The sequence below is a fragment of the Carex rostrata genome, chromosome 5 (assembly GCF_964058835.1).
Source record: "Carex rostrata chromosome 5, lpCarRost1.2, whole genome shotgun sequence".
NCBI classification, from domain to species: Eukaryota; Viridiplantae; Streptophyta; class Magnoliopsida; order Poales; family Cyperaceae; genus Carex; species Carex rostrata.
In genome coordinates this window covers 7,081,234-7,105,495 of record NC_135922.1, presented here as the reverse complement: position 1 = coordinate 7,105,495, position 24,262 = coordinate 7,081,234, and the positions used below count along the sequence as shown (strand labels likewise).

The 24,262-nt window shown below is 34.5% G+C and overlaps 4 protein-coding genes across 6 annotated transcripts; 1 reads left to right on the top strand and 3 right to left on the bottom strand.

The window, feature by feature from the left end:
• Nucleotides 1-884: 884 nt before the first annotated feature.
• On the top strand, nt 885-1,687 carry LOC144554461 (rapid alkalinization factor-like). The gene has a single exon (XM_078302779.1). The coding sequence runs from the start codon at nt 922-924 to the stop codon at nt 1,264-1,266; it is 345 nt and encodes a 114-aa protein (XP_078158905.1). The 5' UTR covers nt 885-921; the 3' UTR covers nt 1,267-1,687.
• Nucleotides 1,688-4,234: 2,547 nt separating this feature from the next.
• Nucleotides 4,235-9,015, bottom strand: CPSF73-II (cleavage and polyadenylation specificity factor 73 kDa subunit-II). 2 transcript variants are annotated; one of them, XM_078303063.1, is made up of 12 exons: nt 8,703-9,015; nt 8,526-8,598; nt 7,906-8,023; nt 7,054-7,127; nt 6,821-6,957; nt 6,667-6,730; nt 6,467-6,532; nt 6,299-6,368; nt 6,106-6,210; nt 5,559-5,700; nt 5,369-5,462; nt 4,235-5,038 (listed from the first exon to the last, which is right to left on the bottom strand). In XM_078303063.1, the coding sequence occupies exons 1-12, from the start codon at nt 8,888-8,890 to the stop codon at nt 4,355-4,357; spliced, it is 1,815 nt and encodes a 604-aa protein (XP_078159189.1). In that variant the 5' UTR covers nt 8,891-9,015; the 3' UTR covers nt 4,235-4,354. The 2 variants fall into 2 exon arrangements, with proteins under 2 accessions (XP_078159189.1, XP_078159191.1); XM_078303065.1 differs by lacking the exon at nt 8,526-8,598 and having other exon boundaries at nt 8,703-9,003.
• Nucleotides 9,016-10,957: 1,942 nt separating this feature from the next.
• On the bottom strand, nt 10,958-15,581 carry SDE3 (P-loop containing nucleoside triphosphate hydrolases superfamily protein). 2 transcript variants are annotated; one of them, XM_078302445.1, is made up of 5 exons: nt 14,492-15,580; nt 14,103-14,273; nt 13,587-13,926; nt 12,364-13,496; nt 10,958-11,692 (listed from the first exon to the last, which is right to left on the bottom strand). In XM_078302445.1, the coding sequence occupies exons 1-5, from the start codon at nt 15,278-15,280 to the stop codon at nt 11,117-11,119; spliced, it is 3,009 nt and encodes a 1,002-aa protein (XP_078158571.1). In that variant the 5' UTR covers nt 15,281-15,580; the 3' UTR covers nt 10,958-11,116. The 2 variants fall into 2 exon arrangements, with proteins under 2 accessions (XP_078158571.1, XP_078158570.1); XM_078302444.1 differs by having other exon boundaries at nt 12,364-13,926; nt 14,492-15,581.
• Nucleotides 15,582-17,292: 1,711 nt separating this feature from the next.
• Nucleotides 17,293-20,622, bottom strand: LOC144554173 (thiamine pyrophosphokinase 3-like). The gene is made up of 6 exons (XM_078302446.1): nt 20,346-20,622; nt 19,719-19,815; nt 19,072-19,144; nt 18,602-18,703; nt 17,830-18,079; nt 17,293-17,529 (listed from the first exon to the last, which is right to left on the bottom strand). Exons 1-6 carry the CDS (start codon nt 20,470-20,472, stop codon nt 17,408-17,410), a joined length of 771 nt encoding a protein of 256 aa, XP_078158572.1. The 5' UTR covers nt 20,473-20,622; the 3' UTR covers nt 17,293-17,407.
• Nucleotides 20,623-24,262: the final 3,640 nt, after the last annotated feature.

Here is a 24,262-nt window from a genome sequence, read left to right as displayed (position 1 = left end):
TCTGAATGGCATGTTACCTTTTATATTAGCCAATCTAACTGTTTAATACTCAAAATAATTTTTATTTTAATAGAAAAGTATCATTTTAAGTTGAGTCAATATATTTATATTTATTCTCATTTAAATTGTAAATTATATATTTTTTGTCTCTGATGAAGACCATTAAACTTAAATGTGCACACCATGTTAATCTGCAAATATTGTTTTAATCTATGAACATCATTTAGAGATGAATTGCTGACTTGAGCACATTGATTCAATGCATTTGTTCATACAAATTTTGACAAGTTACTTATTTTTAAACTTAAAAGAAAGTGAAGGCAAAATGAGAACCTTTTTAAACTTTTGTCTTGTTCAGTTGTTTGTATTGTTTCTATTAACCATTGTTATTAATTATAGTGCAATCGAACATTTATTTCAGTACATTTTTTCAAAACCACCATAGTACATTCAAATGAATATATGTTTTCATAAATTAATTCGTGAGTTTTCATATACGTAAGATTTCATCATGCATAATTCCAAATTGGTGCATATCAAAATAAATAGTGATTCTATATCTCTCTAAAAATTAAAAAAAAAAAGTAAAAGAATTAAAAAAAAAAATTCGGTCTTTATTTTAAGTATATTTTAATGTGAATATATTGTTGAGTAGTTTAAATCTACTATTTCAATTTTGAAAACAAAAATAGATATACAGAATATGGTTAAACCGTTAAAAGTACAAAATTATGATATATTTTATCAAACAGTCAAAAGTAAATGCAGACACCTCCGCTCCAATGGCATAAACGTAATTAACCTAAACATCAAGCCCCTTTCCATTTCTACACACCATGCACCATGCTCTGCCTTCTTAAAACCCACACTACTATCAAGAGAGAGAGAGAGAGAAACAAACCAAAGCAAAGCAAAACAAAAATGGCGATCAAAGCTCTCTTCTTTCTCCTCCTGATCGCCATCTCTGCAACCCTAATCTCTGCCTCCAGTTCCAGTTCATCCGATCTCGGCTGGGTTAACGTACCGGCGTGTCGTGGCGGACACGGCAAACTCGGCGAGTGTCTCGATCTGGAGCTCGGAATCAGCTCCTCGGATGAATCCAACCGTCGGATTCTCGCTGGCTCAGGTTACATTGGCTACGATGCGCTCCGAAGGGATTCAACACCGTGCTCTCAACGTGGTGCTAGTTACTACAACTGTAGACCCGGTGCACAGGCGAATCCATACTCCCGTGGTTGCTCTGCTATTACTCAGTGTAGAGGTTGACACTTGAGATCACTGGACAGTACTGGAGAGAAGAAGAAATGGAGAGGAAGTACTTGACTACTCTTTTTAGTTTCCTGTTAATTTTTTTTTTGTTTTGTTATGAAAAAAAATTATTGTATATCCCTGTAAAAACCTGTAATATCAGATTGATCCATTTTAGAAATTAATTATAATAATTTGGATTTAAGAGAAGAAAGCATCCTTTCAGTTAGTTTTATTATATTTAGATTTATAATTTGCAGATTTATATTTTGACTTAGGGTTAGAACTTTTTTTTTTTTTAATCTATTTCTATTTCTAAAAGGTAAATCTGGTAGAATAGGTTTTATAAGGGATATATTCATAAAAAAATGTGTTGCATTTTATTATTTTTCCATTGAATTTATGTAAATTGAGTTATATTATAAGGTCCTTCTAATAATATTGCTTGCTAGATAGCCAATTTTTTTTTAATTCTGACATTGCCACCGATTTGCCAAAAATTCATATCTTGTCAGACTGGTCTGCGCATCCTTCTGTTAAGAAGGTACGCAGACGGAACTCTGCCTGCGCACGAGATAAGATATGAATTTTTAAGCAATTGATAATAAAGTGCGAATTTTGAAAGTTTGAGGTGCTAACTTAAAAAGTTTTGGCCTTGATAGTTGATGTAATACACAACTAGTGTTAACTTTCACGTGAGCATGAATTATTATAGACTTTAATATATCAGCTCCAAACATACTATATATAGTAAATGCTTTTATGGACATATATATATATATATATGGAAAAAGATACATTTATATATAGTTATGTGTATATATTTATTAGCCAATTTTGGACCCTTTATGGGGGTAAGATGTTAACAGAGCAGTTTTGTCTTTCACACAGCGAACAGACTGTAGAATAAAAACAGCACAGCAATATGGTCTGTGCGCTGCATGAAGCTAAAACTGCTCTGTTAAAATCTTTAGCCCTTTATTGGCCGTAGGAAAGAGGGAGGCAAGTAGTAGATAGATAGCTCATTAATTGAAATGGAGAGTCCAGTCCTTTTATCTGCCAAACCCTTCACTTGAATCTACTTTGGTTGTTGGTAATAAGTCGTAATAAAAAAGTAAGTGTGAATTACTTTTTTAATTAAATTGGTTAAGAGGCCGTTCTCCCCGGATCTGAAATGCTGAATGGACCAGATCTGATGCGCCCAGTTTGAATCGATGATTTGTGTGGCGAGTCACTGTCAAGTAAATAGTAACAAAAGGTTCTTGTTGGGAGTTGGGACCCATTATTCAGTGACAGACAACACGTATTTAAAGATCTGTGTTGGAACCCATGCGGCGCGTTTTACGCTTGGCACATGAGCTAGCGATGTGCATGCATCATGCGTGGAGATATGTATTAAAAACAATAGTCATATTATTATTTTTTCTAGATTCGTAAAATTATATTTAAAACTTTGAATGCATGTATTCAAAAATGCTGTACAAACGTGTAGATGTTTAGTTTTAGTGTTACAGACTAGTTATTTTATGCATATGAATATATGATTCACACTTAACAAAAGCTTTTGTCAAAGGCAACTAAAAAATAAATTATCTGTTTCAAACTTTTACAAAAAAAAAAAATTCATCGTTAACATTGTGTTCGAGTTGAAAATTATCCGACTGAATTAGAATCCGTATTCGAAAATCAGATAGTGGTACATATATGGTTTTGAATTTTAATTATCCGTATCCGATTAGACATATACCATATAGTTTAATATATATTATGAAAATATTTATGTATATATCTACATTTATCCAATATCCGATCAGTATGTATCTGTCTAATATCCTATCTGTACCGTATCCGGGAAAAAACATATACAAATATAGTTTTACCCCTACGTTGTGTACGTATTCCTTTTGTAAGAGGGCAAGAAAAAAATTATTTGGATCAAGGTTTTACAAAAATTTAGCCACATTTGACAACAAATTATAGTCTAAACGTTGTTTAATTACTAAATCGATTTTATAGGTTCAATCACATTATTTTATAGGTTGATTTGAATTCGGTTCAATCGCACTACTATAAAAGGCTTGATTTGAATTCGGTTCAATCCCATTATTTTAAAAGATGATCTGAATTCGGTTCAATCACATTAATTAAAAAGCAAATTTGAATTCGGTTCAATCACATTATTTTAAAAGCTTGATTTGAATTCATTGTTTGACTTCCAAAATAAATAAATAAATAAATGCTGTTTGACTAAGTTCACACTTCTTTATGAGGGCAAAGTAATAAAATATAGCCACACTAAAGGGCTACCATGAATATTTCAATTTATTTGCTAAGAAGGGTTTAGATGTAATTTATTTGGTAAGCATAGTTAGGATTAGATGTAATTTATTTGCTAAGAAGGGTTTAAGTACAAATTTGGCACGTCGTAACTAGGGCTGCAAATGAATCAAACCAAATCAAATTTACTCTAGTTTGAGTTTGAGTTTGAATAAGATCCGAACTGAACTGATTTGATTTGTTTCAGAACGAACTTCAATCAAACGAGTTAATTGCAAAAAAAATTTCAATTCGAAGTTAATCGAATCATGAACTACGAGCTTTTTTTTATAGCACTACTACCTTTAGTTATTTTTTGAAAGTTGAATTGCTTGAACCATTGGATCTTATCTGATCATATAGGTACCTATTTGTATCTCTTGAAATGAAACATTGATTTTGCACTGAGCCATTGGCGTTGCTCTAATTTGAACTGTACATGTTAATTTGAGATTTAAACCTAAATAGTTTGCGAACCAATTTCGAACGAACTATAACCAGTTTGAGTTTGAGTTTGAATAAAATTCAAACCAAACTGATTTGATTTGTTTCAGAACGAACTTCAATCAACGAACTTCAATCGAATAACCAACTATAACCTTTTTTGGCAGTCCTAGTCGTAACCAATGAAAAACTCAACTAAAATGGCTTAATATTGGAAGCAAAGGAAGCAAAAAACCATAAACAAATATCTATCAGTAAATTACAGTTGAATTGTTTAACAAAGCAAGAGAGATATAAGGTACCTTCATTTCATACACTTAAAATGTATGTCCCTAGAAGTTTTATCTCAGACTGTTGATTCCATGTTTTTAACAACAGAGAGGCAAATTCTGGCCATTTCATCGTCCCGTATCGACCAACTGCAAAATAAATGCATTGCCATTTCCTCGGCATCCTCGTCTTTCCCAAAATTACAACTTATATTATTTGAACAAATCCGAATTGTGATAGACTCCAATTTAATACAATCCTCACTAACTTCAAATTTTCTAAATTTGATTGACTTCTTTAGTTCTTTCTCTAATGCCAGAATCATATCCTTTGTTTCAATAGATACTGTATTATTTGGCAAAGAAAGACACTGAGTAAAAGTTACTGTATTTACTGCATTACCTTCGACGCCTACTGTTTCTCGAAACTCCTCCTCGGAAACAAATTTTGCATTTTGACCCTTCTCCATTATCAAAATGCCCTCAGCAATCCTTTTGTCTCCATTAATCTCCGAAATGCAATTTTTTATGAATGTTTTAGAGGCAATGATTTTGATATCTTTTTTAGTTGGTATTAGTGCTGTTTCGTGATTTGCAGGGTATTGGCATGGAATTCCAAGTTCAGATTCAATTCTTTGTTTTAGAGATGCCATTTTCGGTTTTTCACCATGAACTAGTATGACGTGTTTAGGAGAGAGAAACTCAACCAGGTCCATGATTCCTTTTGAATCTGTGTGAGGGCTGAATGCCAACTGATGAATCTAGTACATTATAAACCAAAAGAAAAAAAAAATGAGATAAAAATAAGGGGAATCATGAGAAATAGGGGTGAAAACGGGTCGGATATTATTACCATGATTTAGTATGACATGTTATTTTTATTTATTTTTTATGAAAAAATAATTTATTGAATAATATGTTAATTTTTCTGTTAAAATATTTATATTAGGTATTTGAATAATATCCGTATTCATATTCATATATGTATCCAAAAAATAAAAATGGATACAGATATGGTTTTACCACTATATGATCAGTACCCAATCCATATTCACCCCTAATGAGAATGGAAAATAGGGTTTGGAATAGACCTGGCATTTGACATCGATTTGGGTATCATCTAAATCAACTCGAGTAGATTTCCCAGACATCAACTTATGGCCTACTGTACCAGCAATACAGTACCTGCACAGTTAAAATGCCTAAAAAAGTTAAATATTCAAAATATTCAATTTGAAGAAATTAAAGGGGGATGTAAAAAATTGAAATCAGTAGTAGTACCCAGGAAGTGCTATGAGATTTTTATCAGATGGGGCCCACTGTTTGAAAACCTCGAGTGAAAATCCACCACCGAGCATGCCAGGTGTCGCAAAAAGAATACAAGGACCGGGTGCATTTATCATAGAGCGCTCAAAGGGACACACTGTTCATTTTATATTGTTATACTTTGAAGGAACAACTCCAGTTCAATAGCAAATGGAAAATTGAACAAATACATCAATAAAAGAGGGAAAGTATCTACTGATTAGAAACTATTAACACCTTTTTGCTCTTGAATGGTGAAATTACCGAACTACCCTCTGCTATGTTGCTTTAATAATGACTAATTCTTCAAATTTAAGAAACCATCTACCTGGTTAGGTTAAACAACTAAACAAGAACAAGATTGCAAAGTGCTCAAATTTAATGAATTGCCCTACAATTTTTGTTTTAATTATTAAACTGATTTCGAAAATTCTAAAATTTTGCAGGCTTGATAATCAAAGCTCAAAAGTTGCGTATTATTACCCATTTATTTTTTAGATAAAATCAAAATATGTGTGCGTACCATGCTTGAAGTCAAAAGGGTTACGGACTGTGTAACTCTCCTTGATCTTTTGACTTGTCCATCCAATAAGCATTTTATAATACATGTTAGCTTGAAGTGTTAACCCTTAAAAAAATTGAAATATTATCACACTGTCATATAAATGCAACAAAATATTATAGGTCTAAATTATAGAGCTTGTAGAGGGTCTTACCAGCTGAGAAATAAATAGGAACAGTTATATTCATTCTTTCCCAATAGTCGTCCAGTAATATACACAGCTCCTAGTTAACATGTAAAACAGATTTAGTTTACTAGACACTCAAATATTTCATATAAAAAATAGAAAATGAAAATCAGAGGAACAGAAATTACAAAGTACCTGAGCTCTTCCCAAGGCAAATGTCGGGATAAGAACTTTGCCGCCTGCAGCAATACACGTGTGAACCTAATTACAAAAAAAAAAAAAGTTGGAATTAAACAAAAAAATTAACCCATAAGAGATCAAAACAAAAGTAACATGAAAACTCAACAACAGTAAAATTATCGACAAAAATGATAATATTTTGCAAAGGATTTTACGGCTTTCAGGAATTCTCTCTCTCTTGAGTATTTTGAATCGCGTATAGTTGTAGCATAAGTAGACCTGCACATAAGCACACACAAAAAAAAGGTTAACAGGAAATAATATTAGAAAATTGACAACTATTTCATACAACTAAGTATTTACACATACTCTGTTAACAACAGATCTAATTGAAGACGATCAATTTGAGCGGCACCGAGATGTCTATCTGGTGTCATATTATAATCCCCAGTATAAACCATTGTTTCTTCTCCTGCTTGTGCATAAATCATTGCAGCTCCTATCACCTTAGAGTAGTTAAAACAAAGTGTATTAAGAAACTGCTTCAAAAAAAAATGTGAAAATGGTCACGGAATCTTGTTTAAATTGTTAATTTTACAAACATGGCCGGCGTAGTAGGCACGAATTTGGAGATCTTTGTCGACTTGAATCGTCTGTTTTATGTCAATTGGTATAACTGCATGATATAAGATATCAATATAGTTTTAACTTCCTTGTATAGTTGTCATAGGCATGTGAAATCATTTGGTGGTTAATTTGATTATTGATTAAATATGCACCTAAACATATTTATTTCCAAAAAGACCAATATTTTTCACTCAAAATTTACAACTAAAGAAGAGTGAGGCTATGATGCTATGCATAGTGCAGATTGGTCCTAACTACAGATCAATATTTTCATTTTCAAAATTCAAATACTCGATATGAATCGTTCAATATGATTTCTATATGCAAATGTACTTGCAAACTAAATTTTACATTTTTTTGAATTTTTATATTAATTTTTCAGATATGTAGAAAATTACTACTTTTGAATGGTCTATAATTTTTCGTTCAAGTGATTTTCTACCCATCTAAACAAATTGTAAAAAAATTTCAAAAATGTAAAATTTGATCTACAAGTACATTTTCATATGCATAGCATGTTGAATGGTACATATTGACTATTTAGACTTTAAAAATGGAGATCTTGATCCATAGTACGGACCAATATGCGCTATGCATAGTACCATAACCTCACTCATTAAAGAATAAAGAAGATAATCCCAAAGTACCCAAAAACCAATAAAATATGAGACCATGGCAACCCTAACCACTGACCTACTCCAACCAATAGTTTAACGGGTCAGGTACAGCAATTGGAGTCAGCATTCGCCTGCCAATTTACATTTTTGGTTGGCCCAAACCCTTTAATAGAAAACTCCAGTAATTGAGAGAGAGAAATGAACATATACCTTTATTCATACATTGTAAAATATCATCGCAAGTGTATTGCTCTTCCAAGCCTCTCCTGTCTACCATGATCTTATGGTAATCTTTGAGCATTAATGGGGCCAATGCCTTTGTTGGATACTGTTTCAAGTTACCAGTACAGAAATAAACAAAAATAAAAACATTATATAAATAAACTAAAAATAGGCTTCAAACGACAAATCCAAACCGTTCAAATCAATCTACTTTGTGGGTGATGTGTTTACATGCAAAATTAATAATATTTTGAATTATGTTAGTACCAAGTCAAGCGGTAAAAAAAACGATGAAAAATAACGGGGCCAATGCCTTTGTTAGATATTGTTTCAAGTAACAAGTACAAAATATAGCAAAAAAAATAAAAAGAATAAACATAATAAAAAAGAAAAAGAAAATTAGAAAATAAATAATAGTTTTGCTGGCATTTTGTAATAATAAGTAGTCATAGTGGTTTTACTTTAGCTTTACTTTCTGTTTGCTTTGTTTGTATCTGGAACGGGTACCAGAGGGGTAGTACCAGTAAACTTTGTAACAGTTTCTTTCTCAAAAATTAAAAATAAAATAAAATAAATAATAGAATGAAGAGTTGTATATGAGAGATTACTGTCATGTAGATTGGACCGTTGTAGCCGCAAACCTCAGTAAAATAAGGAAGTGCTCCTATGTGATCCAAATGGCTACAGGTAGTATTTTTTACCAGTAAATAAACATACTTCATCAGCTGATCAATGAATAAATCAATCAATTGATTAATGAAAGGAGTAAAGAGCAGGTACAGTACAAGTGAGTGATGACAACGCAGGAGATGTCGGAGGGGGAGATGAGAGAGAAATCGGGGAAGGCACGATGGTCGGAGTAGCCCATGTGCATGCCACAGTCGAACATGATCTGTTTGCCTCCGATCTTCACCACCACGCAACTCTTTCCCACCTCTTGCCCCGCTCCTAAGATGAGGCATTCGATCGCCATTGAAAGGAGAAGAAGAGGAGAAGAGAGGGGACTAGGGAGGTTTTAGTTTAGAGGGTTTAGGAAAGACGAAATGATAGCACCTGAGGTAACAGAAATTTTGAGGTTAGATCTGGGCCGTTAGATTTTCTTTTGCACAAATATTAAAGGTCTCGTGCATTCCACCTCGGCCTGATTGATCTGGATTCTAATTGGACGGTTCTGATTTAAACACAAAAATTATGTTATCTTAGAGAAACACAAAATTTTTGAGAAAGACGAAATGATTGTACCTGTGGTAACAGAAATTTTGAGTTTAGTTCTGGGCCGTTGGATTGGTTTTGCACGAAATTAAATATACCAGTGCATTCCACTTGGGGTCGATTAAGGACCGTTCAGGATGGATCAAGCGGTGCAAAGTGCATTGAGATTGGTGCTTCTAGGTTTTGTAGTATAGCATTGGACCGCCTCAGGAGATCTAAGACGTCTATTTCAGATCCGAATGCATATCAGATACAAACATAATGCCTTCTCTCTTCTTCTTTTTTTCTTTCTATTTTTTGAGGAATTCAAACATAATAAAGATACAAAGGAGCAAAATAAAAAATTTACTGTAATGGAACTGATTTTTATAGAATTTAATATTCAACAAGATATATTGTAGAACGAGACATATTTATTGCTTTAATTAAACAATACTTTGAGAGGCAAACTATATAATTTTACTAAAAATAACAAAAAATACACATGAAATTTACAAATTTGTCTTAGCAACTACTGGATCCTTTAAATCCTTTAAATCTTTAAAAAGAAAACTGAATCAAAAACCATGTTTTAGTTCCAAATTGAATAAATCAAAAGCACAAACCAGATGCTATACAACACAAAGTGCCCTTAAACATATAAAACCACCAAAACCCATTGCTGTGTCGCCTGAACAAAAAAAAAATAATATATAAAGAATTAAAATCGATCACAATTAGAGAAATATTAATATGACCGATATACCCTTGATGAAGAACAATGCATTTCACAGTTCCAAAAAGGCCAGAGCATGACAAAAAGAGCAGCTTGTTTCCCATTGTTTCATAATAAAATGGGTAAATTTTTTCATAATATCATATTTACCCTTCTAAATTACAAAAACTCACAAATTTACCCATTTTATTGTCTTTTCTATTGGAAATCATATTTAAATTTATGAAGTACCCATTATAGAGGTAAATACGAGTTTTTGAAATTTAGAAGGGTAAATATGATATTAAAAAATTTATATCCTAAGTATGAACAGATTCACAGAACTTTGTATATTATTTTGGATATGATTATGCTCAGTTGAGCTCGAAGCGTACCAAATTCAGGTAGAAAGCCTTCACGGCATCTCTGATAGAATCCAAGTCTCCACTGATTACATCAAGAGTATATCTCAAAATTCATAATAAAAAAAAAATGGAACAAGCACTAAAAATCTTTCTTCTAACACCAAAAGATATACAATGGCACATTAAGATTAAACAATTTATTGTTCAATATTACCAATTGAACCAAACAATATCAACTTTGATTCTTTTATATTACTATTTAAATTTCTTTATTGGCCTATTGCTTTAAATTAAGGATTAAATAGGGCTAATTGGAACTGCTAGAGACATGACAGCTAAAAATATTGCTAAACACTACATAGTTGTGCACAAAAGAAAAAAGGAGAACCTGAGTCAAACTTCTGACAGGTCCTGATCTGGGAACAGTTCGGGTATATTGTCATAGACCCAATTTGCACCTCCATCTGCACAAACCCTCAGCTGTGCTGTTCTACACATAATTTCAACAACAGATGCTTCGTCAAAACACTTATAACAGATGTATTCAGAAATAATCCTCTTTTTTGCTAAATTGACTTACTTTAGCTACAGTCACCTACACAAGAAATTAGGATTTAGATAAAAATTTGACCGGTCTTTAAATCTGAAGTAGGATGTTGTTTGGAGTTCTTGTTGACATTCACACAGGATTTGCAAATATATATATATATATAAATAAAAATAAAAAGCACAAAAAAGGAACACATAAATAACAGGAAAAGCATACAACTGATATAACAAACAGCAGTTCACATAACTTCAAACTCAAATGGGTTTAAAATTAAATAAACACTGCCACGCAATAGCAAAAACAGCACCGTTATCCACTTGAGTTTTATAATGTGCATATAATCTAAATATAATTGCAAAGGTATTACTAAACACAATCCTAATCATCCCATCCTGTAGGCGTGATCTCGGACAAATCACTCCAGAAAACCCTCTCCTCTGATTCCAAGGCTCCAGCTGGTTCACCTTTATGAACCGGGTTAACCAGATCTCCGTTGACATTCCAAGTATGCCTGTACAAATCTGGATCGTCTACCTGGGGTGGAACTTGGTCAACCGGATCAGCATCGTTTGAAGTATGATTGTCAACCTGGGGAAGGACTGGGTTGATCGGATCTGGGTCGATGTTCCAAGTCTGGTAGCTTCCCAGGGGTTGGTATGAGGGAGCATCCGCATTCCAAGTATGCTTGGAACGGTCTGAGTTATGATCTTGGTTCTTCTCATACTGAGCTGCACACGGGTTAGGGAACACTTTTGGCAGGTCCGATTGGTGCTCTTCCTCCAGAGTCCATTGGGTTTGATCGGAGTACTGCTCAGTTGGGTCTTGCATGGCATCTTGGCTGACAGCGAATTGTTCTTCTTCGTGGTACACATGCGATTCAGGTTCAGGAAGTAGACATCCCTGGTAAGACCCGTTTTCAGAACAATATCTCAGGAGCCTATCCCAGTACCGATCCTGCAATGACATGTAGTCAGTGCATGTTTATGATTTTTCTCATAATGAACCATAAGTATAGAAAAAAAAAAAAGGTTTACAGGTGTTTAGGTAAGGCTAGTTACAGTGAATGCAGAAGGCTTAGGTTTAAGTCCAATATTGCTAAAGTTTGAATGATGTAATTGTCCTTTCAGTATTGAAGCGGGCCATCTTGACCCTTTTTTAAAAAAAGTTACAGTGAATGCATGAACTGGGGTAATAATTTTTTGATGCAACTTTTTTCTCTAATAAATAGAAAGATGGGGGTAGACAAGGTGAATTGATCGAATCTCAGATGATAGTGTAGTTAGGGTTCTATACAAGTTACTTTGAGAAAAGGTTGAATAATGAAATCAGGTTATGAAGTTTGTGTGTATGTGAGGGAGCAAGTTACTGTGAGGGAGCAAGTAGTGAAATGAGCTCTTTTTCCAGGGAGGGTTGGGGGAAGGGAAGGATCAGCATGGCTTCTTCCCTAAATTCAACATTATTATTAGCGAAATGAGTTCTGTTCCAGGGTGGGGGAGGGGGTTGCAGGGGAGTGTTGCTGAAATCTGCAAAGGTTTGTTGCCCTATGCAATAACAAACAGGTGGGTACAATCCTACAAACGGTGAATTTGATTTAAAAATAAAAGATGAAAAAGTAGACTGACTACCTTACTGATGACATGTGGATTTCCAACAATAACTAGCAATGACCTAGCACGAGTAATGGCAACATTGAACCGCCTGTGGTTGCTAAGGAATCCCAACTGGTGGACCCGGTCAAATTCATTGTGCTTCACTGTTGACCTCACTGTAGAAATAATAATGATCTCCCGCTCCTGCCCTTGAAACTGTTCCACACTCCCAACCTTCACATCCTCCATCTCAACTATCTCGAGTGCGTTCCTCAGCTTCTGTACCTGTTGCCGGTATGGAGTGATAATTCCTATATCAGCTGAGGTGATGTCATCAGATCTCATGATTTTCCTAATAATCTCCATAACCTTGCTGGCTTCAGTCCGATTGAACCATGAGGGATTATTCCCTTCTCGCTCATCACACCCCTGTATCCCGACAAATAACACCGGAAACTCTTTGTTAGGCAGGCTAATGCTGTTATAAACACTCTCCATTACACTATTACTTTCTTTACAAGACACCAGTTGTCCCTCATAGAACAACTTTGAAGGGAGCTCTAAAATTGCCGGGTGGCAACGGTAGTTACGAACTAATCTGGTCACATAATTCTCATTTCCTTGTGCATAATGGTCGTGATAAAACAGCCTCTCCAGGTAAGACACACCCAGACCGTGGTCCTCAGCACCTTTCGAGAACACAACGGGTCCAAGTTGCTTTGGATCACCTGCTAGCACAACCACTGTTCTTCGATCAGACAGACTTGTTATCGGCACCATTGTCTCGGGTTCAGATGCCTGGCCTGCTTCATCTAAGAAAATATGAGAGAAGTGTCCTCTTGGTAAACCCTCAGCTTGTAGTGTGGCGGAGCTCATGTAAGTCGAGACAACGATGCGGTATTGCATTAAGGCTTTCATTGGAGGGCACCTGAAAACCATCTCTTCAAAGAAACAAAATTGCATGTATTCTTGGCTCATATCATCATACGGCCTGCTGGAGGCATTTAGGCGAAAAACATCTCTCTCACGAATTAAGGTTCCACCTGATTCGAGCAGTTTTACCAGAACATGATCAGAAGCACTGTTAGATGAAGAGCACACGAGGATGCGTGCTTTTTTATTGCCAGTGTACAGTTGAAGTATCGCCTCCACCAATGTTACCGTCTTACCTGTGATTAATTGTACAATTGGGTCAGTACGGGAAAGCATAAAGCAAAGAGATGAAACAAATTCGCATTCTCGAAGAATCATGTTATTACCAGTTCCAGGAGGACCATGAATCACATATGGTGGAGGGCCTTTGCACCCAAGTATCATAGCCACAGAGTTGTACTGCTCTTGGTTGAGAGTAGTGTTGAATGGGGCAAAAGAGGGTCTTTTTATCAGCCTTCGAGAGTTGGCTTGACTAGGGAAGAGAAGCTGCGGCCCTAGACCATCCCTCAATTTGTCAACAGAGTTGATAGCTTTGTATAACCGTCGCATGTTTAATCTATTGTAGGTAAAGCTCACGTTGTACCGGTCAGCATCCCGGTGCCTCATGTGCACCGACTTGTCAAACTTCAAAAAGATTTCATCAGCCGTGACCCTATGGATGAAACCCTACATTAAAAAACCAAAAACCAAAAACCAAAAACCAAAATTTGTGATTCATTATCATAATTTCTATTTCAGCAAAAAACAACTACATTTCGTAATATTGTTTCCTAAAAATTAGTTTATAAGATAGTTGAATTTTTCTTTTTATAAGAGATAAAGAAAGAGGGAAAAACACAAACTTGGTATGAAATGGAGGCAGTGGAAGGGTATGCAGAGACAGGCTTGGCAAAAATGAAGTCTCCAGTGACAAGAGAAGGTCGTCTCTCCGCCAATCCTGGTACCACCAATGAGAGATAGTGCCCTCGCCTTTTCAACTCCACCCCCTCCATGTCATATGCTCTCATCTCCTCCTATAAACAGGTGAATAGCTGTTAATACTAAAAAGCATACCACATTTGCTGCTGCACTGTCAGTAACACATTTACGTCCAACCCTGAGATATAAAGTGCTCCTATTTCAGGTGACATACAACATAATTTCTTTCCCTAGTAAATCATATAGAACAAGTAAACTAGGATTTTTATTTAATCAATTAGTAAATTAATCAAAATAGGTAATTTGAACTTACTTCCAGATGTATTTCCTCCCATATAATCAATGTACTGAAAAACTGTGTATAGTTCTCAGCACACAGCTCCTGCATAAGAACTTCAGGCACCTGTCTGCTCTCTATTATTTCCCTGATCAGATGCGGAATCTCATACTTTGGCAACTGGTATTTAAACCCCCTTGAATGCTGACTAGGGACCCGGCTACCCGGCACAAACCCGGTGTGATCCACCGGTGGCTTCCTTTGGCCTCTCATCCTGGAGTACGGCTTGTCTGCGAACAGAGCTTGAGAAACATGATCCTCAGCCAAGAGAAAGGCGACTCGTTCTATTTTATCGTCGCCGATATCGAAATGCACAATTGATGTGTGCAATCCGATTTCTTGGGGCTTGCAAGAAAGCCAGATTGTCAAGGTCTGGCCCGGTTGAAGGGTCCGGTCATCCAGACGTGTGCACCCCACATAGGCCCGCTTGGCCACCTCGTCAGAGTCATCAGACGGCGGTCTCATCAATGAAAGCATGTAGCTCTCCTCTGGATTTGAGGAGTAGATGTTTATGCCCCAGACATCGAGGGGTTCATCCGTGGTGTTTCTTACCGTGATGTTGTCGGCCAATGTTTGACCGACAAGAACCGACTGGGGCTTTCCACCAGTGAATGGGAAGGGGATTGAAACGATGACAGGTAAGCCTTCCTCTAATGGGTCGAAATCGTGGAGCGATTTGTCATCCTCGAAGTCAAGAAACTCGATTTCAGGTTTGTCACTGATTACCGACCGTTCGTCATCGTCGATCCAACGTGACGAACTCATACCGCTCTATCTGCATTTTGACAATTTCAATTATTTTAGTGGTTTATAACAATTTGGTAACAACTGTTGTGTCATAGTTGCACCTCTCCCCTATCCCTGTGACCTCAGATCAATATTTTTTAAGAAAGCAAATTTAATGAATCGAAACCAATCTTTTCTACATAGGAGGCACAGTGTCAAATCATGCCAGTTACACTTAACAAAAGTTAAGAGAATTTTTTCAGTTAATTCCTGCAAAATAGACAATAGTCCGAACAATGCCAAAGTAAAAGAATTTAAGTTTTTCAACAATAGTCATAAACCTGTACGTCTAGAACCTTGCACAAAATTCTAGAAAAAGGCACCAATTTCACATAATTGCAGCAATTTATAACATTTTCAGGAATTCGCACCACTAACATTGTTTGTTTAAATAGACACCAAAATAAAAAATACATAATGTGTTGAGAGAGAGAGAGAGAGATAGATACCTGAATTTTGGAGAGAGAGAGAGAGAGGGTCAGAGGGGGCAGTACGAGGAGAAAGCTACAGGAGCGATTGATCGATTGCGGAGGAGAGAGGAAAAACCCTAGCAAGGGTTTGACGGGTTTGGAGCGTAGGTTGATGGCATTTTAGATGAACGCCGAGTGAGACAGACTCTACTGTTTTGAGCTACACACACAGAATCAATGAAAGAGCATGCCCAAGCCGTGAAGCCCACACCACACCAGAGCAGAGCGCCTCAAGCAATTCATCAATTGGTGCATTGCAAGTTTGCAACTGCAAAGTGCATTGCAATTGGTGCTTCTAAGCTTGGGTAGTAGTGCCTTTTCGCTTTTCTCTTTTCTCTTTAATAACTTTACGAATGGCATCGGACCATCTGAGGAGATCTAAGACGTCTATTTCAGATCCGACGGTGCAAATCAGATACAGACATAGAACTCTTCATTTCCTCATGTTCACAAGGAGATCTATTATTTAATATTTTACTATACATAGCATAGTGACAAGGTACCCGAATTATACCCGTTTAATTCTTTTTTGAGGTGATGCCGAACCGAACACCGAATTATTCGGTTGACCGAACTTTGACCGAATTAAACCCGAATAATTCCCGAATTTTACTAACTTTTCCCGAATTTTACGAATTATTCACGAATTTTTCCTGAATTTTTCCAAGAACAATTATTTTTTTGGTTTTTTATTTTTTTGCTCCCTTGCAGGACTAAGATTTCTAGTCCGGATAATTCCGAATCATTCCCGAATTATACCCGAATTATACCCGAATCACGAATTTTTGATCTCGCCGAACCGAACCCGAATAATTCATTTGTCACTATGATGCATAGAGGCTTACGAGTTACCAATATAGTAAAACATATTTACTATAAATTGTCAATTATTCGTTCCATTTTACGTTTCCAAATCGAATTCTGAATAAAACGCAAAAAATGTATAATCCGTTTTATTCGCAAATAAAACACAAGTCACAAATTATTCGCAATAAAAACACGAAAAAAACGTGATTTCCCATATATTACTTGAATTATACAAATCATTCCCGTACATTATCCAAATTATACCCGAATCACAAATATTTGACTCCGCCGAACAGAATCCAAACTGTTTGTTTGGCACTATGGTTACCTCAACTGAACCGAATTAATTGAATTTAGTTATTTCAACTCAGTTTTGGTCTAATTTGTCAGGGATAAACTCCTCCATTCTGGGTTGATTGTGTCTGGTTGGCTCAAAATCAGGAGCAAAATCAGAAACTTACTGTAAATATATTTTAGAACGACACCTTGATTAAACAAATATTTATGAGTGGCAAACTATAGAATTTTATATAAAAAAAACAAAACAAAAAATACACATAAAATTTACAATTTTTTAGCCGATCCTTTAAATCCGCCCCGCTAAAAATTGATTTGTATCGTTGATATCATTAAAAAGAAAACTGGATCAAGTACCACTATTTAGTTCCAATTGTATTGTTCAACCCTAATTGGATAAATCAAAAGCACAAACCAGATGCTGTACAACACAACGTAATTCATTGACAAAATGTCTAAGATAAACAGCTGTAATTCATTGACAAAAAAATTGGCAAAAAAATGCCAATACAAATAGAGCTTGAAACACCTCTCAAATTAGTTTCTTAATTGATATAGTCCATACTAAATCAGTGTCAGAAGACACTGTCACCTTCTCCTCTTTCACAATATTTGAAGTGCTTATCAAACCCCCAAAACCCATTGCTGTATCGCCTGAACAAAAAAAAAAAAAACTCAAATCGATCAGAACTAGAGAACTATCAATATGACCGATATACCCTTGATGAAGAACTGTACATTTCACAATTTCAAAATGGCCAGAGCATGACAAAAAGAGCAGCTTGTTTCATTTTTAAATTTATGAAGTACCCATTCTAGAGGGAAACGGGGAAACTTTATTTCAAAGATTTTGAGGGGTATACATGAATTTCCCCCTATAATTAAATAAAAAAAATTAAATGAACAAATAAATAAGAACATAAATTAAAAAGAGGAAAGTAAAAAGGGGTTTACTTAGATTCCACTTGAGTCCAGTGGTGGTGGTATGGGAGGACGGTGCACCAATAGGTATGAGGCCACAATGTGGGCCCTCAACCAACGGCTGAATGTGAATCTCGTGAGAATGTGATTTAGGAAGGAGGTGAATCAGACAGTCGTCAGATAAGAGTATAATCCTGAGTTGCGAGAAACGATGCAACACGTTTATATTTCCTATTTCATGATCGAATCTCCCTCCGAGTGCTCCCACAACAAGAATGCATAGCTGTTGAGTCAAAGTTAAAACAGCAAAATTACACGAGTTTGAGTCATATTTGGCACAAAAAAACCCTAAATTTAAAAGGAGATCAGTAATTTAAAAATTTCCAAAAAATATAAAATCTGGTCTCCAAGCACATTTTAATATGGAGATCATGGTGAGCAGGATCAACTGTTTGGACTTTGAAATCAGAGAGATAGATATGAGGCACGAATGAGGCATTGACTACTCAATTTAAAATGAGATCAGTAATTTAAGGAATAGGACGGTTATAAAAGTTAGCAACCAAAATTGGCTTTACATTTTTACTGGATCAATGAATAGAACATGTAATTATGTTGCATTTCTCTTCTTCAATGTATAAATTCCAATTAACAGAGAATTGAAACAAGTCATTTAGACCAATATGGCACAATTTCTTCATAACTCTTCACCCTTTATAAAATATTTAAACTACTTTGCACCAAATCACATAAAACCTTAACCTAGAAAAGGCTCTCGATCTTTGTAAAGTAAATTTTGCATTACCTTGGATTTGTCTTCTACTGGAGTTGAGTTGTTGACATAAGCAACACATTTGTGCAGATCTGTTGTGTCCTGATCATGTGATTCATCCACTACTTTTACACCCTGTATTCAATTTATACAACATGTCAATATTAAAAATTAATCATTAAAAGACAAGTCATATTTGTAAAGTAAATTTTGCTTGGATTTGAGCTTACTGGTAAAGATGCAGTACCAGATTAAGCACAATTCAGTTCCTCCAAGGTATTGTATCATGTAGTAAATATACTAAAAAGAAATGATGCACCTATACTTACCAGTATAATTTTAGTAGGTTAGGTAGTATTTCCTGTTTGCTTAGGCTTAGAGAAAGCAACATTGACACACTAATATTTAACTTGATATTTTTCCATGTAAGATGGGATAAAGTTTTATCGTAAGTTTTAATTTTATGTTGGATATGATTATGCTCAGTTGAGCTTGAAGCATACCAAATTCAGGTAGAAAGACTTCACGTCATCTCTGATAGAATCCAAGTCTCCACTTATTACATCTGGAGTATATCTGCAAATTCATAATTAAAAAATGGAATAGGCACTCGAATTCTTTCTTCTAACACCAAAAGATATACAACGGCACATTAAGACTATTTCCACTTTTTTTTTTTTAAAAAAAAATGAGACGTATGCCTCAATATAAACAATAAAACGGTAAGATTCAGATGCCAAATTGACAGGCCTTTCAAACAAAAGCTATTGGCCACTATGATTAGAGTTTCCTTTGAAAAAGAAAAAATTCTAAAACATTGGGAAATTTAGATTGGACTGTAGACGTGATTTGAGTTCATAATTTGAATTTTTAAAAGTGGGCGTTGGTGGGGTCGGTGGGGTGCGGGTTACTATGAACCAACCCTATTTACTTGCAAAGATTAAATATCAATTTATTGGTCAATATTACCAATTGAACCAAACAAGATCAAATTTGATTCTATAATATTACTATTAAGTTTCTTTATTGGCCTATTGCTTTAAATTAAGGATTTAACAAGGCTAATTGGAACTGCTATAGACATGGCAACTAAAAGATATTGCTAAACTCTACATAGTTGTGTATAAAAAACAAAAAAGAGAGGAGAAACCTGAGTCGAACTTCTGACGGATCCTGACCCGGGAACAGTTGGGGTATATCGTCATGGACCCGATTTGCACCTCCATCTGCACAAATCCTCAGCTGTGCTGCTCTACACATAATTTCAACAACAGATGCTTTGTCAAAACACTTATAACTCTTTTGCAGATGCATTCACAAATAATCCTCTTTTTTGCTAAAAATTATGTAATTATTCAAATTAAAGCTGTCAACAGAACAACTTCCCAAACTGATCTTTTTGCAAATAAAACCGATGAATTATTTCTGATTACATAAACATCATCTATCAATTATCATTGTTTCAATTCATTTTTCCTTGAACAATTCTTCCAAAAAAAAATTATGCAGAAATACCCTGCTAAATTTGATACTTGTACATATGCAACTAAAAATGTTCCCTCGTTTCACATCAACTTATATATGAGATTCCTCAAATGATATAATCTGTGTATATATTCTATATACTATCCTAAAACAAAATTACTTCACTTGGAGGGTCACATCGCAAAATCCATAACCCGAGGGGCTATCCGTAAAAAGACTTTGTTTCAAACTAAATAAAAACAGAGAGAAAAGGGGAAGAAGTAAGAAGAACAAGTAAAACAAGGAACCTAACCTCGATTCCAGAGGAGAGGAGCAAAGCGGGGAAGGGGCTGGTTGAGCAAGATCAGTGAGTACGTTAGCGCTGATACATCAGGCTGCTGCGGGAGGAGGAAGGTGGAAGCGTGCGACATCACCTCCATTTTCGCGCGTAATTATCTAGCACCGCGAGAGAAGTAAATGGAGAAGACGAGAGAGAGAGAGAGAGAGAGAAAGAGAGAGAGACGGAAGCGGGTTCTGTCGCGGCGGGAAGGAATGGAGAAAATAAAATGAGATGGTGATGATTTGACGATGGCGTTGGAGTGGAATTCATATTACCTAAGGTAACAGAAATTTCGAGTTTAGATCCTGACCGTTTGATGTGATCTAGCACGAGTATTTATCTTCTAGATTGGCCTGGATTATGATCGGACGGATTGAATATAAGCTCTAAATTTCTGTTACCTCAGAGAACGTGGTTCCGCTGGAGAATTCATATCTCCTAAAGTAACTCAAAACATTAGTTTGTATTCAAACCGTCAGATCTGCATCGAGCAGGAATATTGAAGGGAGCCGTGCATTCGACCTCGGGCCGGATTGACCCAGATTCTGATCAAACGCTCCAGATATAAACACAAAACATAAGTTACTTCAGAGGATCTGGATTCGCCGCGGGATGTATTAATTGCGTGGTGCCATGGTTTGAGAGATTGTCAGAATATAGTTTTTTATCATTATTGTTTTAGTGGGTCCCACGTGCCAGTGATGTAGACACGCGAGACGCGTGTTGGAGTTGTGCTTTGTTTGACATGTTCCTCAATAGGAGGTATACACGTTCTATTGTACCTAACCAGCCTATGGATCACAGCCGTAGTTCACATCAAGATCCGTGGAACCACGCATTTTAATGTGAACGAACGGATTTGATCTGTTTGATTGTTCGCCGGGTTTCGCAGAGGATCCGGGAAGTTTCACGTGTAAAGGTTTCTTGTAGCTTCTAGTGTGCCGACATTATTTTTATTTTTATCCGTTTTCTAAAATATTTTATTAAAAAAAAAAAACTTAAAACATGATTATTTTTAATAAAATATTTTAAAAATGGTTAGAAATAAAAATGTCTTCACGGATTATTTATTTTTAACAATAGATAAAATAAACTATACTATATTTAATCTGCAAAACCTAACTAAAACTGTTTTTAGTGACTGTAAAATGGAATTGAAATTCTTTCTTTAGCCACAAATTAATCTGATCAAATATTAATAAAAAATGTTTTAAATTTTCTTTTTTAAGTGTAATGTGGACGCTTTATTTCAAATTCTTTGTTAGCAATTAATGTTACAAATGCTCAAAATTGAACAATTATAATGAACAATTATATCATAACAGCACCCAGTCGTTCATATAAAATTTTGCTCTCAAAAATATTTTTATACAATTCTATTTATAAACTATGAGTGTTTAAAACATAATATATTTTCCTGCATTCAATTTATTTGAACAAAACACAAGTCCTAAGAATAAAAAAAATGTTATTTTTATGCTTTTGCAAAAAAGTATGATTTAAAATTCAAAACTTTTATAAAAATAAAAAATTCCCATTCTTATTTGTAGCTTTATTTCAAATTCTTTGTTAGCAATTAATGTTACAAATGCTCAAAATTGAACAATTATATCATAATAGCACCCAGTCGTTCATAGAAAATTTTGCTCTTAAAAATATTTTTATACAATTCTATTTATAAATTATGAGTGTTTAAAACATAATATATTTTCCTGCATTCAATTTATTTTCACAAAACACAAGTCCTAAGAATAAAAAAAAATGTTATTTTTATGTTTTTTGCAAAAAAGTATGATTTAAAATTCAAAACTTTTCTAAAAATAAAAAATTCCCATTCTTATTCGTAGCTTAGTTTCAAAGTCTCAAAGTTACGCAGCAAGTTGACATAACTTTTCACTTTGAGAATTAGAATTTTAAATTGAAAATAATTTATTCTAATTAAAAGTCAAATCTAAAACAGTGAAATAGACCTCTTTTAGATATCCTGAGATGGTCCAATGCTATTCGTCAAGTCAGAAAAAGGAGACTTAGAAGCACCAATTTGCAATGCACTTTACACCGCTTGAAATCTTGTAGATAATGCTGATAGCTACTACTTGACTTTAAAAAAAAGAGAGAGTATTTTTTGAGTTAATAGATATTGGCCGTCCGATTGTAACGGAGCTTATTCGACGCCTGCCTAAACATAGGGGCTATTAATATTAGTGCAAATTTAATTCACACAAATCTTAAAGCTAATCGGACGATCCAGATGTATTAACTCAAAAGATTCATTTTTGAGTTAATGCAGAGAATATGAATTATTGAAATCGGTAAAATAATATTTAAGTTTAAATCGGAACTGTTCGATCAAAATCTGAACCAATCAAATAGTTTGAATTTAAAATCAAAATTTATGTTACCTCGTATCAATATCTACATTTTAAAAGTCTAAATAATCAATCGGATATATTATATTCATATAAAAATGCCGATCTGATTTTATATATTTTCTAGAATTATATTACTATTTTTTTACATAGGTAGAAAAATACTTGATCTAAATATTCTAGACCATTCAAAAGCAATAATTTTCTAACCTATCTAGAAAAATAATAAAGTAATTCAAAAATATGTAAACTTTATTTATTCTGCAATTACTTTTTAATTTGAAAATCATGTTGAACAATTTAGATTGACTATTTGAATTTGAATACAAAAATATTGATCCATAGTACAGACAAATGCGTGTGCTGTGTATAGTACATAGCCTCACTCTTTTTTAATTGCAACTTTTTATTGAAAAACATTGGTCTTTTTGGAAATCTACATGTTTAGGTGTATATTACACCTTTTAATTTAATCAATAATCAAATAACCACTAAATTGACATAAAACAGATGATTCAAGTCAACAAATTAAGATTATTCAACCTATCAAAGTAAAAATTATCCATAATCCATGGTACATCTCAGTTTTTGCAATTCTTTTTCTTTGTTGAATCCAACCTATTAAAGCAAAAATTATCCATGGTACATCTCAATTCTTTTAAATTGTTCCTTCATGGCATGGGGAAGAAAAAAATAAAGAATACAATATTCACAATTAAACCAACAATTTCAATTAGATTGATCACACATGTTAAATATTAAAAATGTTACCCTAGAGTTTTTTAAGTGGGGATCAAACTCAATATAATATTTGTATTTTTCAAAAGAGTAGCTACAATTACAATATAACAACAAATAATTATAACTTTTTGAACATAATAACATCATCTTCTAACTCTTCATCTGAGCTGTCATGGCCATTGCCATCTTCTCCCATGTCATGATCCACTAGTTCTGAGAAAGACCCCACCTTCAAGATTTAGGAACTGAAGTTTTGGTGTTACTGGTAAATCCAGAGACTTGGCAAAGATGCATTTCAGGGTACTGAACTAGCACAAAAGCTAGACAGTGCGATACTTGTTCCAATTTGTCATTATTGAGCTGAAAAGGCAGATTTTTTTTTTTTGTATTTAAGTAATGAACAGCACATTGTACACAAGATCATATTTAATTATTTGCTAGTTAGTATATTAGAAAATTGTACCACACATTTTAATATTTGCATCCCTGTCTGAAGAAACAAAAACCCAATTGTTAAAGGACTAAGCCAATTGAAAAATTAACATGCCGGAACTATTTTTCCAATGAATTTAATTAACTTGGGCATAGACTTCCAGCGTAAAGGAAAATGTTCTATTAAATCTATATTTTTGAAAAAAATAAAAAAGAGTTAACATTCAAGACTATAGTTCGTCTGAGAACCTTTAATTTGGGTTCTTCTTCACAAGAATTTAAAATGTACAAAAGCTTTGAGAAGTATGGCTTCTAAGTTGAAGAGGCAAGGTTGTGTGAAAGCTTAAG